Below are 19,182 nucleotides of genomic sequence, written 5' to 3'. Positions count from 1 at the left end.
CAGGACAAGGGGGAATGGCTTTAAACTAAAGGGGGGTAGATTGAGACTAGATATAAGGAAGAAATTTTTTATGCTGAGGCTGGTGAAACACTGGCACAGGTTGCCCAGAGAGGTGGTGGATGCCCCATCCCTGGAAACGTTCAAGGTCAGGTTGGATGGTCCTCTGGGCAACCTGATGTAGTTGAGGATGTCCCTGCCCCTGGCAGGGGGGTTGGACTACATGATCTTTAGTGGTCCTTTCCAACCCAAACTGTTCTATGATTCTATATTATATCCTTTGTGCACAGGTGATGACTTTTTAAAAATCCATTCTGTATGTGTTGAAACGATAGAAATTTGACTGTTGATCTTTATTGAGATCATGGCCTTCGATCTTCAAAATACTACATCATTATGTTTCTGCAGAGGAGAATAACCTTCACTATCTACCAAATATAATATATCCAGTACACATAGTGGATTTATTTCAGAGACTTTTAATAGATTCAAAGATGTATATTGATTTGGAATCAATAATTTTTGATTGAATCAGTTGTTTTACTGAGTACATGAGGGAAAGATGACAGCTTTACATACATTACTGTTTAAAGGTTTTTAGAAAATATATTTTAAGGAAACAATGAGAAAACACTCACTTTTACATTTTTAGGTAAGTTTATATTTATGAATAAAGTTTTAACAAAAGGAAGTAGTTAAAAGTCAGTGTTGACTAGCTAACCTTTCTAAGTAATGAGAGAGGTATGGTGTCTCCGGATAAATGTTGATGACTGTCACTGACTAATACTGACATATTCTGAAAAGTGTAACAGAATAAAAGTTTATGCTTTGAAGATGAATGCATTAAAAACTGAGAGGAGGCAACCATAATGAAGTAAGTGTTGATCAGTGGGCATGTGAATTAATATCCAAATGAATTTAAAAAAATCTTCTGAATTATCACTTCTGTAAGCACAAGCATTTATTTTTATTGATATTTGAGGCAGAATGGTGCTAATGACTAAAGAAATATGAAAGGCAGCTTTCCAGGTAGTCAGAACCTACTTTGAAGATGTCTGCTTTCTAGATTTTTTTGGGTCTCACTTTACGTGTTCTCCTGCCATTGAAACCTGACAATTTGGTTGTTAAAGCTAATAAGGATTATAGTGGCTAACTGGTTAGTAATAAAAACCATTTTGTAAACTGATTTTATCCAGGAGGCAAATACAAGGCCACAAGAAACTTCCTTTGACAAACCACAACCAAGATGATACAAGGCAGATACAGAGATGTCTGTTCTAGCCAGTTGGAATGAAAATTATTGTTTAAAACAAAAAATAGATGTTGAATACAAGGAGACAAGTTAGTTTAGTGTATATATGTTTGCTTTGTTTTGTTTTCTCTAAGACAAATAGAAACATCCTAAAGTATCTCAGAAGTTTTAGGGAGAACTACATCAACTTTCTATTTCAATCTGATGCTGCAATATAAAATCTGATATTTTTGAAATGGTAAAATATTTTAATATGTTGTTTCTGCATGTCTACACTCATACCTTCCAGTGATGAGCAATCTTATTAATTTGATGAATATTGGTGCTTGATCATTAGGTGTAACAGCTGCTTCCTGTAAATCAGTTGTTAAGCCAATACAATGTTGATTAAAATTTTGCTTAGAAAGCTGATCAAAAAGCAGTATCTGCAGTTACAAAACTGGTAATTACTTTTTTAGCAAGGTATTAAAATAAAAGTTAGTTGATATTAAACTGGAGACCCAGTGTAAGAAAAATGTCATTTCTGAGAAGTTCAGCATACAGATTGTGATAGCCTAAAAACAATAAAAATGTTCATTAAAAAGGGAGCTGTGGGGATATTACTTTGAGAGAAATGTTTTCAGTATTTCCCTTATCTCAAAATAAATACATGCAGATGCTTGTTCATTTGGGAAATAAACTTTTATTGTTCACTACATGGGTTTTTTGATAGTAATTTAAGTCTTCCAAGATAAGATCCAGGACTGTCTGAATAAAGAATATGTTTAATCAACATTGTATAAAATATATTAGGAGGAGAAAGAACTAATTCAACATTTAGAATCAAATCATTGTTTGTTATATATGGATATGGAACGTGGCTCCTAGATATCTAGTGTCCATGTAAATTACCCTTAGTTGACTTTCTGTGCCACTCCCCAATCTGGAATGGTTTTGGGCAATAGATCTCTACAGTGGTAAGTACTGTATATATTTTGCCTTTGTTCCACTCTTTACTTCAATAACTTTTGTATTGAAATTGGGCTTGAAAATACAGGGGAAGCAAAGTAAGATAGTTAAAGATGGATAGATGAATGCCAAGAAGGAAATGAGGTGTACATATTTATTTATTTATTTATTTTAAAAAACCCCAAATGTTCTCCTGGCTTAACAATTGCTTGAAGTCAACATACATATTTTGATATGCATTTTAGAAGTCTTCATTATGTGAGCCATTTATCTGCGTTGTTCAGAGTGCAAATGTTATTGTACATTTATTGACTTTTTGGTTATTGGAACGTTTGCCAGCATAATTGCAAAGTGTCAGTAATGGTTTTATTTATTAATGTGCAATGACCCCTTCTCTGTTAGTGTTCTTGTACAAGTTTTATCTTTCCTTTGAATTAACCATTATCAAAGATTGTGTAGCTTTAAAAAAGTTAATTGTAGAGAAAAATATACAGATCACTTATAACAGGAAGTGTCAATTTGTATTTTTGCTATTTTTAGAGATGAATACAGCCCAACTACTGATTCTGTGTATTTATTTAATGTGAACTTCAGGAGTTGGAAAGTTTTCGTCTTTCATAAAGCATCTCATAAATTAGCCGTATATTAGGAAGGCATTAATTCACAGAACTCATCACACATTCTGGAAGAAAATTTCTTGATAGCAGAGCCTGCAGGCAGCAGATCATTCTGTAACCTTGTATGTATACAGAGGTTAGTATGGGATCTGCAATAATATGGGTTAATAACATAATATAAAGGTATATCCACAAAAAAAGGTCACCAAGCACTGAGAAAGATAATTTAAAGAGTAATGCTCCTTTTCATCTTCAGGAAAAAAATAATACAGTGCTCCCAAATGTATACAGTTTGTGTATTCACAATGTGGGTTTCTGAAATCTATGTCTTACAGGTTAAAAACAGTAATAGAAGAACTGATTCAGACACAGCAAACCCTTTTGAGCAAAGAGGAACTTGTGTTGGAACTAGAGAAAAAAATAGAAGAGTCCTCTAAGACTTGTGAAAAGAAGTCTGAGTAAGTTGAAATGAAATTTCAAAATGTAATAATTCGAGGGAAAAGTGTCTATAATGCAATTCCTAAGACTTAAATAAGAAATAACCTCCACTAATCTTGTTCTGCTTTTGTAAGAAACGATTATTGTGAAAAACAAGAAGTTAGTTTTCCATCTCTAAAATAACACTTACCCACTGCAGATCTTAATTCATTGGAGAACTGAGCAGCTCCATTAGTTTAATGTAATTGTCATAGTGTTGGGATGACTCAAGAACTAGACCTTTGGTTAGCATTATAACTTCAGCTTGATGGAAGAAGAGGAGTCAGTTCAGATTGCCTGTCTGTTTGACGGGGTTCATTGTGTAGATACAATTTTGTGAAAGACTTTCAGAGTCCTGTGCAAGATGTACTCTTTCTTATGCAATAATATGTTTGGAACTCAGCAGGTTAAGTTCATTCTTCATTGCATTTTCTTTACAAAACTGAATGTAGATCTGATACCCTGTACTACTGCATAGTAAATAATGAAGGCGAGGGATTAATGAGTGTTTTACAGTGCCATAAATAAAACATTATTATAAAGAATCATTCTTGGGCAAGATCTTTAGGTTTTTTTCTACTCCTTGTTAGAAAAAATATTCACATCCCAGTTTAAACTGGAGTTAATACAACAGATAGAGAAACCTGTCTGTAGTGATGGTTTTCTGATTCTGTTGCAATCAGTCATAATCTTATTAACTTGGTCATAAATATTAGTTTACAATACCAGTGAATTGGAATGCAAGTCCTCAGGTAATCCTGTCTTCATTCACTGAAGAAGTCTTGAAGCTCTTTGTTGAAGGCATCTAGTCACTTGATACATTGGATAGTATTTCATTCATATCCAAAACTTTATGTATGTATATGATATCAATGTTTTGATTAGATACTTCCCTGTTCTTTCTTTGGTGAAGTTCACATGTACTCACAGTATATTTTCCAGTTTTTTTGTTCTTGACCTACCTTCCTTGCTGCACATTACTTAGAGGATAAACTGTATTTGAACTAGATGAGTTTTGTGGTGTATTTTTTTTCCCCACAGTATTGTTTTGTTATCAGTTATCTCTCTCTGAAAATAGTTCAGACCATCCCTGTACTTCTTGCTCTGGGTAGGCTGCTTTGACTGATCCTGTAGCTGATGTTTGTGGTGTTGAGGAGACGATTTCAGTTCAGACTGCACCAGTATACCTGTAGGTCTTATTAAAAGGCATGAAATCTGGCTTAGATTTCTAGTTGTATGATAAAAGTTTCCCTGAAATCGCCTCAGTTCTGATTTGTCATTGGTCATGCCTTCTTCCAGTGGACCCCATTTTCAACTTTTAACTGCAGTGCAGAGTGATGAGGATGTTTTTGCATGTACTTATGGCCCCTAGAAGATCTCATCCAACTGTTGCATGTTCTTGACTGCTGTCGTAGCATATGACACTGGCCTCAGTGCTGCAAGGCAAGCTGAAAGGTAAAGGTAGTTGGGCAATAAATGAAAGCTTGCCTCTTGAGCCAGAGGTCATTCTGGCAATGCAAGTCTATCGTCAGGAAAGAAAGTGAGGAGTTGAGCCTCACCCAAGGTGCTGAGGTTCGCCCTTCAGTGCTGAGGAAATCTCCTTGTCTGCTTTATCTGGGCAAAATGATGGTAAAAGTCTGCAAAATCATGTTTTCTGTCTCTTCACTTGAACCAGTTTGGACTTCAGCTGTCTCCCCACTTCTTTCTGACACAGCTTCAGTACCACAAGTTCTGAGTTGTTTACTGACTTTGCAGTGGCAGTCTTGAAAGCATTTCTTTGTGCCTAATTCTGGCATCACTACGAATTGATCTTTGCACGTACTGCACTTTTCATTAGGGCATGTGCAGAAGTGTATCTCCAGGCCTCTGATTTTGTGTTCCTCCTCAAATTGTATTGGTACTATTATCCTGGTGCCATGTGTGCAGTCTCATGCCAAACCTCAGTTTCAGGTCTTCTAGTTGTGTCTTCATACATCATACTTACCCTTTTTACATGAATGATCATTCTGCTGGTTGTCAGGAGTTCTGTTCTTTGGTGACTTAGTACAATGCTCCTCTATAGGGGCATGATTTTTATCTTTTCCTGCCAATAAGGATTTTATGACAGATGGTTCCCTTATCGCTTTGGAACCTGTTTGAATAGTCATTTGGCTCAGCATCAGTTTGTGAAGGAACAATCTCAATATCAACAAGTTTTACATTTCTTTTTTTCTCCAAGGGTAGGGCTGGCAGGAGGGTCTGTCTTCCAGGGATTATCCTGAAGATACAGAGTGACAGAATACTGTGATTTTTCTTTACACTGTCCTCATTCTTCATGGTTCTGGTCCCTCTACCTCCTTCTTCTGTTCTTGCAGACTGTGAGAACTCTGCATCTTTTTATAGACCACATGTCGCTGGGCTCCAGTTGAGTGCTTTTAAGGTGTCTGTATTGTACTGTGGATGGTTCTGTCTGTTAGGCAGCTTCTGTCCATCTTTGGTTTTGGCAGTTCTGGGGATAAGAGAGTCATCTGGGTACCTGTAGATGTTCTAAGTGGTCTGCTTGTCCTTCAATAATGCTTGAATTATGTCTGTCTTGGAGTATTCAGGGTTATGAGGGGTATTCAGAGAAGAGCCATAAAAGCATGCTCTCTCAAGCAGAAGAAAAAATTGCTTTTAGCAACTCCTCGTGGAGTTCAATTTATTTGGCTTCGTAAGAAGAATGTTAGACTGCAGTCCAGAAATACTTACACAGTAGAGGACCTTTCAGTCCAGAAGAGACAACAGATGTCTCTAACTTGACACCAGATGAATTTATACTGGATGTAAGGTGAGTTTAATAGCGCAAATTATTATTACAATAGCTATGTGGATTGCAGCGGATTTCTCATCACTGGAAATAATAATCTAAAAATGTATTTCTTTTCTAAAGGATGAGGAACGCTAGTGTTTATAAATGCAGTCAAAAGTGGACGAAAATAGTAGTTTCATCTATATTATCAGTGATTTTTGTGATGGATCGAGAAAAGAGAATGGCAGAGTAGGTGTTTGCTTGCATTGTCTTGTAGCTTTGAAAATTGTCTAGAATTGCTTCATGTGTTTTATGCCTTTAAACAAATAATTCTGTTGAGGATTTTTCATGCTCTTATACAAGTTTAGTAAATTTCCTTCATTAAATGAATCGATAAAGTGAAAAAAAGAAAAACAGGTTCCAGTATTGAAAATGTTTTTGGTTTTGTTTTTTTTTTTAGCTTTTATGAAACAAAGTATGTATTTTAAATCATGTATATTTTTAAATTTTCTGTTATTTTTCTCTGCAGTATTGTCCTCTTGCTGAGCCAAAAGCAAGCGCTGGAAGAACTTAAGCAAACAGTTCAGCAATTAAGATGCTCTGAGGCAAAATTTGCAGCCCAGAAAGAACTACTGGAACAAAAGGTTCAAGAGAATGATGGGAAAGAGCCACCACCTGTAGTGAATTATGAAGAAGATGCCAGATCAGTCACTTCTATGGTAAGTTTTACATCTGTTTTACTGAATTGGGCAGCCTTGCTGTTGTGCTTTAGTCCTGGGATCAGTCTCAAGATATTCACAAGGATGACTGAAGTGGATAAACTTCACTTTGCATTTGTGGAGGCTTGTTTAGAAAAACAGTTCAGTTGTGTGATTCTTTTAAGTTGCAATAACTTGTAACACCCTCTGTATGTCTGTGGACTTTAGTCTTCTGCACATTTGATGCTTAGATTACATTAGATTGTTTTAGAATCACAAGCATAAATCCTTAAATAAATTTAGTAAACATGACTGAGTAGCTATTGGTAATTTCATTGGCTGTGTTGAAGAAATACATTCACAGTTGTAGATAGAAAACTAACAGTAAAAGCTGTTGGAATCACTGCACACATTGTGTAATTGAGAAATGAATTTTATGTACTACAATTACGCTTTTCTTTAAACAAAAACAAACACTGGTTTCCTTACAACTTAGTTTTAAATGTTTACATGCTCTTAATAATCAAAAGGAACTTTTTGTGCTATTGATGAAACCCCATGTAATTAAAATAAGTACTTTGCTAATATTTTATATGACTTCCTTTTCTCAACTATATGCAGCTATGTGTAGAGATAGTAGGCCACATAAAAAAGCAAACAAGTAGTACCTGTTTACTACAGGGACAAGCAGTAGTGTTTCCTTTTATGGATTAGGTTTGACATATACAAGATGCTTGTGACTTGTTTTCTTTAGAGGTTTAGCCTGCCATTTCTTTTGACCCACAGAGCAGTAGCTCAGTGAAATGATAATGAAATGGTTGTATCTGAGAGGAATGCTTTTGTTTTCTCCATCTATTTGTGGAACTGAGTTTGTTTTTTCTTCCATTCCCATTCTACAGTTACACTTAATTGTCAGTATTCTCTTGCTTCCACTACTACTGTTTCATATTTACAAGGCACTAGCAGGTGGTTGCCATTTTCACTGGTACAAAACACTATTTTACAAAGCTTGTTTGCTTGTCATGATCTAGAGGAGTTGATAAAGCACCAAAAGATGGGAAAAGACAAAGGAAGGATCGGGATAATGACTGTGAAAGGTTAGGAGGCTTGGCATCTTTTTGGGGTAGACTATCTTGTTAGTTATTTCATGTGATATTCTGTAGTAGTGCTAGCGAATATTGTGTGTAAGGGTTAGTTGAGATGGTGAGTCTAATCAAGAGAGTGGTATTCTTCCACCTCAGTTCAAGATTACTAAAGTCTGTCTTCTGGTGTCCAAATCTATTGTTTCAATGGGTGGGAGCAAATAATCCTTGCATATATGTACAATATACTGTGAAGAATTCTGACCTCTTAATTTTTTTGAAATAAAAGTTATCTATGTTAATTTATCTTTTTTTTTTGTTGGAGGAGGTACGTATTGAGATTTCTAGAATGATGCAAGTAATACATTTTTGCATATATTAAATGTACCACGAGTAAGAAAAATGTCTCTATTTTGACTTCAGGGGATTTAGTCTTATAATTTGTATGCACCATGAAGAATAACAGAATATGACTTATATGCCTGGTGATTTCCCTTGAGTAAGTTATTTAAGACAGGCAAATACCACCTAAGTTTTGTTCAACTATTAGGACGATATCCTGTGCTGGTAAAATTGACTAAAAGCGGTAGATAGAACTGCAGTCTAAATTAAACTTTTTTCAAATTGCTGTACCTTGAGAGGGCGGTCTTGACTGTATCTCACGATGAAAAAATAATACACTGATGGGCTGTTTGTCTAAATAAGCATCCTGGTGATTTTTATAATGGGATTTTTTTTTAGTAAAACTCCATAAAATTATACAGGTGCTAAATGATCAGAAATGAAATGGTTTTGCTGCTGATGCTGATCCTGGTGTCATTCAGGAGGATTGTTGTTTCTTCAGCTATAAATGCGTTTAGGTTTCTCCTCTTTATCTAAAAGCAGTTCACCTAAATATTGCCTGATACTACATTTGAATGTGGTTATTTATTCCTCTTCAGAAATTCATCGTAAACCCTTGTTTTACAAATTCTTATCCTAAGAATGATAAAATTATAATTGGCTTGTGTTGTGAGCATGCATATGAAGTAGATTTTCATGTATTCAGTCACGTGGATCTTTTTTGGTAATTTAGAATTAAAAATGTGATATACAAAACAACTTTATAAAGTTTCACATCTCTAAGTATTTATATGGTATCATATAAATACATCCAAATTCATAGTGGAATGGTGCGCAAATTGTTTTGTTTTCCGTCTCTTACATTAGGTAACAGTGCAATAGAATACTAACAAGGAATGAAATTCTGAAATGCTGTTTGATGTGTTTTTATAGACAGTGTTATGTTATGTGTGTGTTATAACTTCCTTTGTTTCCTTGTTCTTTTTGCTTCTGTTAACTGTAGGAAGTTTCATATTTTGTTAGTGTCTTCACTATGGTTTGGTTTGGTCAATATATTTTATTGTTTGTAGAATATTAGCTGTGTATTGGTGTTCATGTACACATTTTAAGAAAAAAAGAAATTGCTGGATGATTCTGTTTTGTTCAATCATGATAGCATAGCAAGGAGTTAAAACAGTTCTATTTTTGGCTATTCCTGAACATTGCATTTAACAATTTTGGCATCATATGTGGAAAAACAAAAGATATTTTCTTGTTTCTAGCATTTATACCTTTCTACTGAGATAACCATGCAAGACAGAGATAATTTTAATGCTGAAGGTACTACAAGTTTAAAATAATGTCTTTGAGCCCCTTAGAGTTACACAGTTATGACACTATGCACTATGTAATCAGGAAAATCATAGTTAACTTTTTCTGCTATACTTACATTAAAGTAAGAAGGGAGATACTAAGAAAAAGCTGGTTATTCCTTGTAAACAACTGGGTTTTTGCCAAAATGTTGTAGTATCCAAATTGTTGTATATTATGTCACTTTACAAAAATTAACCAGTAACTGGAATCTTGAACTAACTTTTCAGTGTTTAAATGTTCAGTCAATGGATGTATGGCCTGTCATTTGTCTTAAGATACATATGCTATTCTTGCTGTTAATATGATCAACAGAGCATGGCAGTAGTTACCATAATTAAAACAAAGCAAGCAACAAAACTTTTATATTTCTAATGATCTGATTAGAAATAAAAACATCAGGAATATTTGGAATATTGCAGTGCCAGTTAAACATTTATTAAGGTAATTAAGTACAATGGCAGTGGTTTGCATTTCATAGTAAGACTTTAAAATTACAGCATCAGTATTGACTTGGAAATTGTTACAGAATAGGAAATCTTCAGGGATTGCTTAAGCCTGGCAATAGATTTAGTTAATATAAAATAGTAATTCATTTCGTTTAGCAATAATACAGTGACATCTATATGCCACATTAATATGTCTTCTCCTTTTCCTTACATGGTAAAAACAAATATTATAGAGGTGCAAACCCATTATTTTTAAGAATATGTATTTAACACTATATGGTTTTCTCACTATAGAAATGTTTCATATAGATTATTTTGTGTACTGCAGCATTATACTGGAACCACTGATAAAACTGAGACTTTGTATGCAGGCTCTGCAATACTTGAAAGACTTGTCAGCAGGTGGAGCTCAGTGCCAAAAGACTAGTTATGACTGAATAATCAAAGATTTTCATCATTACATATGTTTAAAAAAGGCATATGAGACACAGAAATGTGGAGGAAAAAAAGTGTGTTCTCATCTATCTAACATCTAAGTAATCTGAACTGGTGGTTTGGTTTTGTTTTGTTCTGATTTTTTGAGATTTTTTAATAATAAAATAAAAAAAAAACCAAACACAACAGTAATGTAGAAGGACCCTATGCATGGTCTTCAACAGCATGTAAGCCAACTAAAAGAGCTGTGCAGCTGTACTGCCCATGGAGCAGCAGTACAAAGTCACTCACTGTTCTTTCTCCGTACACTCCTTAAAGGACTTGCAGTCCAGCTTGGTTGTCAGGATGGAAGGCTCTGGAGTACAGATGCTCTGGTAACATGAACTCATGAAGGGTACACAGGGCAAAAGGAAGCTGAAGCATTATGGTGTCATGATACAGCCAGTGGGATGGATCTAACTATTAATGCACCATTCCAGGAGAGTGCCATGCTTAAAACTGTACGCAGTGGGGTAACAGAAAATGGGTATTAGTAAGAGATTTTACATTTCTGAATTCAGGTTTTATCTGTTGTAGCAGAATTATCCAAAAGGAAAAAAAAAAAGTTCATTGCATATCTAATCGGTTTTACTATTTGTCATTCCTTTTTAAAAGGCTTCAGAAATCCTATTCTCGGTGATTGCTTTAAAAGTAAGATAAGCCAGCTTTTGGTGAAGATTGTGGTAAATAAAAAAAAAGTTCTCAGTGGTTATGGAAGAAAAAATATTGAATGCATGAAACAGTGCTGAAGTGCTAGTTTCATTATTTGTAAATTATTCTGAAAGTACTTTTTTGTTTTCCTAATGTGAATGCTTTATATTTCCATCCCTGCTTTCTAGAATCCATGACTCAGTGTTCCTTCTAACAGTGTGACCAACAAACCAGTAGTCTTAGAGTCTTTCTCTGCAGGTTTGGGTTTGAGGCAAATGTTTTCAGGATTCTCATTAAAATAATAGTTGACAAATTTAATCAATTTGTACGTTTCGAATTTTTTAAAGTCCGTTACATAGATATGAAAGAGCATTTCCAGGAGTTGGTTATGTGATTACAGATGCTTCATTAAATGCATTTTAGATGATATATCATAAGGCCCTGAAATATAACCTACTGAGAGATGTACCCACACGCTAGGGGGTCTCCTTTTCCCATACTGTCTCAGGCTATATAGGATCTTTATTTTCAAACAGATGCAGGGAAACGGTTAGCTTCTGTGACAGCCCGTTGCAGCAGTAGCAGAAAGCTTGATGGTAGAGATAAAATTTTTATTTTTTTCTTACTGACTTAGAAGAATTAAGGCATTCCTACACTTTGTAATGCATCACCAAACAGCTCCCTTGTTTATCTGTCCATGTAAGTAATTCTCTACTAATTTGTGGCTCATGACATCTATACAAAAATAAGATTATATGAGGGTATGTGTTAGGAAGTGGTAGTGGAGCCCTTCACAGTTATTTGATTTAGATATTTATAAACCTTGTAGACTTCCACTGTGCTATTCCAAGATTTTAAGTTTCTTGTCAATAGAAGCAGGGCCAAAAGTAAGTCTGTGCAGCACTGGTATCCTTATCCTTTCTCTTATTTTTGTCTCAGCAGAGGAAACACTGCCAGTGCAGTCATGTTGTAAGATTGTGCCTATTAATTCATAAAAGACTTGGAAATAAACAGTTGTATATGTTGGATGCCTGGACAGCTGAAGTTCAACTAAGTGATCTTTGCTTTGGGCCACTTTCCAAGCTTGCTGGCTGGGACCCGTGTTTCTGGCTTACAGCCAGAACTTAATATGGAGCAGAAATGCTCCAAATGTCAGATGCTTCTAGGAAGTGTGGAAGATGAACTCTGTTCCTCTTGCTCTCAGAGTGAGTATGTTCTGGCTTCTGTTTCTTCTCTTCGTAAATCCTACTTGCCTGACACACATACATCAGAGGAAGAACAATCCAAAAGGAGATACTAAGGTAATAGACAGATAAACTCAGTCATACTTTGTCCCACGTGGGTATTACTGACTGGCCCAGAATTTACAAGATGGGAGGTCAATGGAGCTGTCAAGCCTCTTTCCAGTGAACATGCCTGGAAACTTCTGAAGTAAAAGATGAACCTGACAGTAATCTTTTCATAGACTAAGGCTCAGAAATTATATATTTCTTAAGGTTAACATATTAGCTAACAAAAAGTGTTGAGCAATAACCTAGTCTTGGGGAAAGGCAAAATTGGAAGTGTGAGCAAACTTTGGGAGGAATTGAGGGAGGTGGCTCATTCAGAGTAAAAAAACTCTCAGAATCTGTTAAGTGCAGAATTAGTTTACCCTCTCCATATGAAGGAGAGTGTATGTACTTGAGATAAGTACATATACTTGTCTTGAACTGCAAAAAATATTTCAAGAGCTTTCCATTTTCCTTGGGGAAGAAGGCTTCATCATAGTAGTGTTGCAGCATTGCATACCCACTGGGGATTTGTTATTTCAGTCAAAATCTTCTCTGTGAAAGCTTCGCTCAGAAGTTTCCCTTTGAACAGAAATCACATACTGGTATCCAGTGTATGTTTCGGTATATGTTGGAATGTTTCTCTGTCTGCTGGGAGGAAAGTAGTACTTCTCTGCCAGAACTATCACCATTGGCTTCTTGCATCTTTTTCATGCAAGCAATGGGACTGAATTAGTGTGATTATTAACTTCTTATAGGCTCTAAGCAACACACAGGAAATAATGTGATAGAATTTGGCTGCTTTAAGTCATCTCTCTCCTTTCCTTTTTTTCTTTTTTTAAGTGGCTGGTTAAAAATAGCCTTGTTCTTAAAGGCAATTATTATGCTTCTCAAAGTCTTAAAATCTACTATAAAATATTTCTTGGAATTAGGATTTATGGTTTTAATCTAGTGCCACTGGTAGTTTATTGCCAGATTTGAAGTGTATGATTTTATGGTTTGCTTTGTGGCTTCTTCTCTTTTCTGCCATGTGGGGAAGCTCTTACCTGCTACAGACTGAGAAAACAGAATGGCAATCTAATCTATCTTCCAGAGCACTACCATTAAGATACATACCAGATCATTTTTTGTTCTTTTTATTTTTTACTGTTGGTGATCTTTAACAGTGCGGTAAGTGAAATAGCATGTTTCAGATATCACTGAATTCTTTTTCTTTGGGTCATCCTGCAGTAAGATAGATGCAAAACATTTCTGGTCAACTTGAGATCCAAGTGCCTGAACATCAACATTAATGCTGTTTTTAGATTGCATAAGGTATCCTGCCTGACATAAAGCTGTGACTCATGTCTGCCATTCCCGTGTAGATGTCTTGGATAACCTAAGCCATAAAGAATACTAGATGCTAATATCCAAACAGGTGAAACCCATTTTCCAACAGACACTTTGAAGTTCTTGGCTCAAAAAAGTCTTTAACAGTAGAGAAAGTGAAAGTCCCATGTGGCATGTGATAGTCACTGTAATCTAGTCAAAAAATTCCAGGATTACTTATCTCGGCTTCTTTTTAGGGAGGTACAGGAACACACCACGAGAAACTTGTATTTATTTGACTGTTGTGTTAGGGTAGTGTGAGAAAGGCAATGACATTTGCATGAAGATAACAATAGGTATCCAGGAGTTTCTGAAACTAATGTCCTCATCCTAAGGAGAAAGAAAGCTTGGAGTGTCACAGCCAAGATGCATGGAAATGTGTCATTCTTGAGAAGTGATTGAAGGCCTTTACTTTCGGGGCACTATTGGAACTCTGATGAATTGCTTCTATTTTTAATCAAATAACATTCCTGATCTGTAAGATTGTGTGGGTCAAAAGCAGGTTTGTTTTCTGGAAGTTACTGCAGAATTTTTATGCAAGCAAAGTAACTTTTTTAATCTATTTTTTTTTCCCAAACTTCTTAATTGCAGAAAGCAAGAGTTTGTTTTCTGGAAACTAGGTTATAGATCAGTACAACTCAAAAAAAAAAAAAACAAAACCCCAAACCAAAAAAACAAATTAAGGATAGAGTAGCTAAGAATGACTTGCCTGCCTCAAAGTTTTCCTTAGCCTCACTCAGTGCCTTTAATAAAAGATATTTGCTAAAAAAAAAAAATAGGAAAAGATAATGTCCTCTTCCAGAATGTATTTTGATTCTCTCAGCTGGAGAGAAAGCAGAAGAGGTTGTTCTGGGGAAAAAAGTTCAAATCTAACATCTGTGAGATGCTGAATTTAGATCATCTCTTTACCAGGTGCTCCTAACTGGTCCTTTCATTCCTAATCAGCATTTAGTTGAGCAAATAAAGTTCTTAGTCAAATAATTTATTTTCTATTAACCCTTTCAGGGAGTTCTTAAAACCAGTTGGAACGGGTATTTCATTTGACTTCTTATTAACCTTTGGCAGCTTTATTAAGTTTCATAAACATGACATTTTGAGATAAATGAGATTAGAAGTATTTCCTGTCTCAGTGTATGACAGGAACTTGTGATATGTGTGTGTGGTGGGTTGACCCTGGATGGATGCCAAGTGCCCACCCAGCCTGCTGTATCACTCCCCTTCCTCAGCTGGACAGGGGAAAGAAAATATAACGAAAGGCTCGTGAGCCAAGATAAGGACAGGGAGAGATCACTCAGCAGTTACTGTCATGGGCAAAACAGACTCAACTTGGAGAAATTAATTTAATTTATCGCCAATCAAATCAGAGTAGGATAATGAGAAAATAAAAACTAAATCTTAAAACACCTTCCCCCCACTTCTCTCTTCTTACTGGGCTTAACTTTACTCCCAAATTTCTCTACCTTCTCCCCCCCTAAGCAGTGCAGGTGGATGGGGAACGGGGGTTGCAGTCAGTTCATCACATGTTGTTTCTGCTGCTCCTTCGTCCTCAGGGGGAGGACTCGTCATGCTCTTCCCCTGCTCCAGCGTGGCACCCCTCCCACAGGAGACAGTTCTCCACAAACTTCTCCAATGTGAGTCCTTCTCATGGGCTGCAGTTCTTCACGAACTGCTTCAGTGTGGGTCCCTTCCACGGGGTGCAGTCCTTCAGGAACAGACTGCTCCAGCGAGGTCACAAGTCTTGCCAGTAAAGCTGCTCCAGCGTGGGCTTCTCTCTCCACAGGTCCTGCCAGGAGCCTGCTCCAGCACAAGCTCTCCATGGGGTCACAGCCTCCTTCAGGCACATCCACCTGCTCCAGGGGTCCTCTGCGGGCTGCAGGTGGATATCTGCTCCACCGTTAACCTCCATGGGCTGCAGGGGGACAGCCTGCCTCACCATGGTCTTCACCATGGGCCACAGGGGAATCTCTGCTCCGGCGCCTGGAGCACCTCCTCCTCCTCCTTCTTCACTGACCTTGGTGGCTGCAGAGTTGTTTCTCTCACATATTCTCACTCCTTTTCCAGCTGCAGTTGCGCAGGTTTTTTTCACCCCTCAAATACATTATCACAGAGGCACTACCACTGTCACTGATTAGCTCAGTCTTCGCCAGCGGTGGGTCCATCTTGGAGCCGGCTGGCATTGGCTCTATCAGACATGGGGGCAGCTTCTAGCAGCTTCTCACAGAAGCCACCCATGTAGCCCCCCTGCTGCCAAAACCTTGCCAATACAATGTGAATCAAATTACAGAGAAAAAGTCTCCTCAATTTCTTTCTTTAAGATTTGATTGCACTTTAAAATCTCCTCTCATAGGCAATATTCAGAGATATGATAGGAAATGAGTCCTAAATGGTTGTTAGCGTGCAGCAAGGGCCAGCTGCTCGAAAAGGAGCGGTGATCCAGGAGATGAGGGCGACCCCAGGCTGGGCAATGCCCTCACTGATGGGGTGCCGTCCCACAGGGTGTGAGCACAGTGGCAGAGCCAGATGTTAACAAGGTCCGTGGGCAGCTCCAGAGGCAGCAAAGCAATGAATCAGGTTCAGAGTCCAACTAGGAGTCCAGTCAGGAGCAAAAGGAGAAGGGTTCAAAGACAGGGCTGAAGACAAGGCTATAACATGTGTCCAAAGTCTGTCCAGGACACAGGACCAAACACAGGACTGGAGAAAGCTACAACATATGTATGAAGGATTCATTCAGGAGGCAGGGCCAGAGACAAAGCCGGAGACAGGTACCTATGATACAGCTCAGGCCAGGACTCTGTGCCTGAGCTGAAATGGGGCTAGTGGGCACATGGGCAGGGGTGGTGTGAATCTCCAGGTGAGGCTGGTCAGGGCTGCTGAAGCCTATCGGTGCCCTCAGGACCCTGACATTAATATTCTGATAGATGCTTACTTGCTTGCCTAATGAAATAACTGCTTTAATTTGTTGCTCTGTAGATTAGTTGAATGAGAGCCAACTTGACAATTTCAAGATGCATGTGCTGTTTTACAGGTTGTCAGTGTTAGTATAATTCCACGAGAGAGAATATTTCCATGAGACTGTGGCTTTGCCTTTTTCAACGTGTGTTGCCACAGCGATGTGTTGGGTGGTAAATCAAAGCATAAATAGTATAATCAAGAAAAACATGGGATAGAAGTGATATAGCCTGAGAATTTAAAGGATTAGGAGCTATATCTGCAAATGTTTGGTTTTGATGTGCCTCAGAATTACTTGTTTTATTTCCAGATCTTAGGTTCAAGTACTAAGATGAAATAAAATCACTCGATGTTTGGGTTTATATGTAACATAAACTTCTGTCATTCCCCCTTTAAATTAAATTTACGTAGTTTTGCCAAAACTTTGTGACAATGCGGACTTTCACAATGGCTAACATAACTGAAATTATCTCACTCTGGAAACCTGTATTTAGCATTTACTTAGTGACTGTGATGAAAATGAAAACAAAGAACTGTAGGTAGGAGGGGGAGAAATGGAAACTTGAATATAGTGGGGTGGGGGGGCTAAAATGAGATGCTTGACAGTCTTGACAATTTCTGTATAGTGGTAACCTGAAGTTTTCATCTTCTATGCTAGCAGCTCTCTAGAGTAGTTGAATTTGTTAATTGTTACACTGAATTCATTCTGGGTGCCCAAAGAATGTCGCAATATAGGTGAAGCTGATGTGACTGAGCAGGCATTACACTGAGGTGACTGTATACTGTTGCACTAAAACAGGTTGTGAATTTTGTATTCTTTTTAAGTGAGGGAAGATATATTCAGAGAGTTCTACTAAAAAAAAAAGTTAAAAAGTAACTTCTGGGTTAAAAAAAAAAAGAAACTTTTAGGTACACAAGTGTTTCATTAGTCTGAAAGAGAAGCCCCAATCCTCAAGGAAAATGAAAGTTCAGAACAGCTGATATAAATTCAGTTTTCTTATGTTAACTAGTTTGCTGTAAAAGTTAGTTGCTATTCTAGCATAAAGGGGAGATGTTGTTATCTCTATGGGGGAACAAAAAGACAAACCTGCAGGTGGGAGTTGTGAGCATTTCCTACCTAACAGGATCTTGTTACAGTGTAATTGCGCTTGTTTAGTGATCGTTGATGCAAGTTCCAGGCTACAGTAATATGTGACATCTACGTAAGTGCCATTAATGGAGGGATGATTTGACTTCAAGTAATTTTTGAATGGGGCAATGAAGTAGCTTTTTGAAAAATGTGACTGTTTTCTTCTAAGGCTATTCTTGTTGGGGAAACATCCTCTTTAAGGTCACTAATGTGGTTGTTAGGAGAGCTCTACTGAGAGCCAGTGTGGTAGTATCCAAAGCTGTGGCTGTGTATTAGAGGATTTTGGTCCACTTCAGGTGTTGGCTGCTTTTGTGTGGTTGATCTGTTCAGTCTGTGGGATTTTATATATATCATTTGTAAATTAACACTGTTTATATGGATCATTGTATCTACAATTTGCTCTTGGCATTGAAGTGTCTCAGGAACAGTGTGGTAATGAAATGCAGCTTTATAATATGTGATGAAAATTAGTGAGGAAATAAGGATTTTCAACCAAGATGGCTGAAGTATCATCTCAGTTACTTTCTTCAACCTACTTATTAAGAAGTTGACCCATTGAGTCGTATATAACTATACCCATAATCTGTAGAAATTACTGGTTCTTTCGGGGGGGGGGGGAAGTGAAAGAAGTTTCTTCTGTAACAGAGAAGACTGGCCTTTGATTTGACAAGCAGCTTGAGGATGCTTGATAGGTACTACTGATGAACTTTGAGGAGAGACCCCTTGGTTGGACAGTCCCCTTTTAATGAGTAATGACTGAAACATGTGAAAGACTCATGGTCTGTTGGCCACTGAGCGTAACAACTCAAAGTCTTTTTGTAATTCTGCGGGAGAAATGCTACCTAATTTGTTTTGGCTCATTGTGCTAGATACAATTTATGAACTTCACCTTGGACAGGATTGAAATCTGTTACTCTCTGGTACCATTACTGAGACTTGCACACTACGTCTTTCCTCCTTGATGTCTGTATTTTCAGAATAGTCTTGTTCGTGTTTATGATTTATACAGTTGTGATCTGAGGTATGACATGAGTTCAGTGGACCATAGGCTTTACTCAGAGTAGAATTTGAACACTGCATATTTGTTGGGTTTGCATTTTTGTTTTTCTGTTGTTGAAATTGGCAGATATCTGTGGTGTTTACTTACTGTGGAAAAACATCTAACTATGTTGGTTTGCTGTTTCCTTTATTTGAAAAAGTAGTGGTCATTTGTGTATTGTGCCTGTCTGTTCTGAACAAAAATACTAGTATATTTCCAGTAGTTATGCCAGTATATATTATTTACAGAAATAAAAGCTTAATTTTAAATTGGCACCCTACAAAGATTACTCATTAAGCGTACCTCAGGTATTTTGCTAAAATTG

At 37.1% G+C, this 19,182-nt stretch overlaps 1 protein-coding gene across 1 annotated transcript in view; it reads left to right on the top strand.

Moving 5' to 3' along the window:
• The window catches only part of FER (fer (fps/fes related) tyrosine kinase), a 173,492-nt gene that overhangs the window by 37,535 nt on the left and 116,775 nt on the right, over window positions 1-19,182 (top strand). Inside the window, exons 8-9 of the mRNA XM_009328711.1 lie at window positions 3,150-3,272; window positions 6,588-6,777. Coding sequence (XP_009326986.1) covers window positions 3,150-3,272; window positions 6,588-6,777 — 313 coding nt within the window. The remainder of the gene's footprint in view (window positions 1-3,149; window positions 3,273-6,587; window positions 6,778-19,182) is intronic.

This window comes from Pygoscelis adeliae, unplaced genomic scaffold (genome assembly GCF_000699105.1).
Source record: "Pygoscelis adeliae isolate BGI_AS28 unplaced genomic scaffold, ASM69910v1 Scaffold16, whole genome shotgun sequence".
In the NCBI taxonomy this organism is placed as follows: domain Eukaryota; kingdom Metazoa; phylum Chordata; class Aves; order Sphenisciformes; family Spheniscidae; genus Pygoscelis; species Pygoscelis adeliae.
Note: the sequence above shows the minus strand (reverse complement) of the source record. Positions and strands in the feature narration are given on the sequence as shown.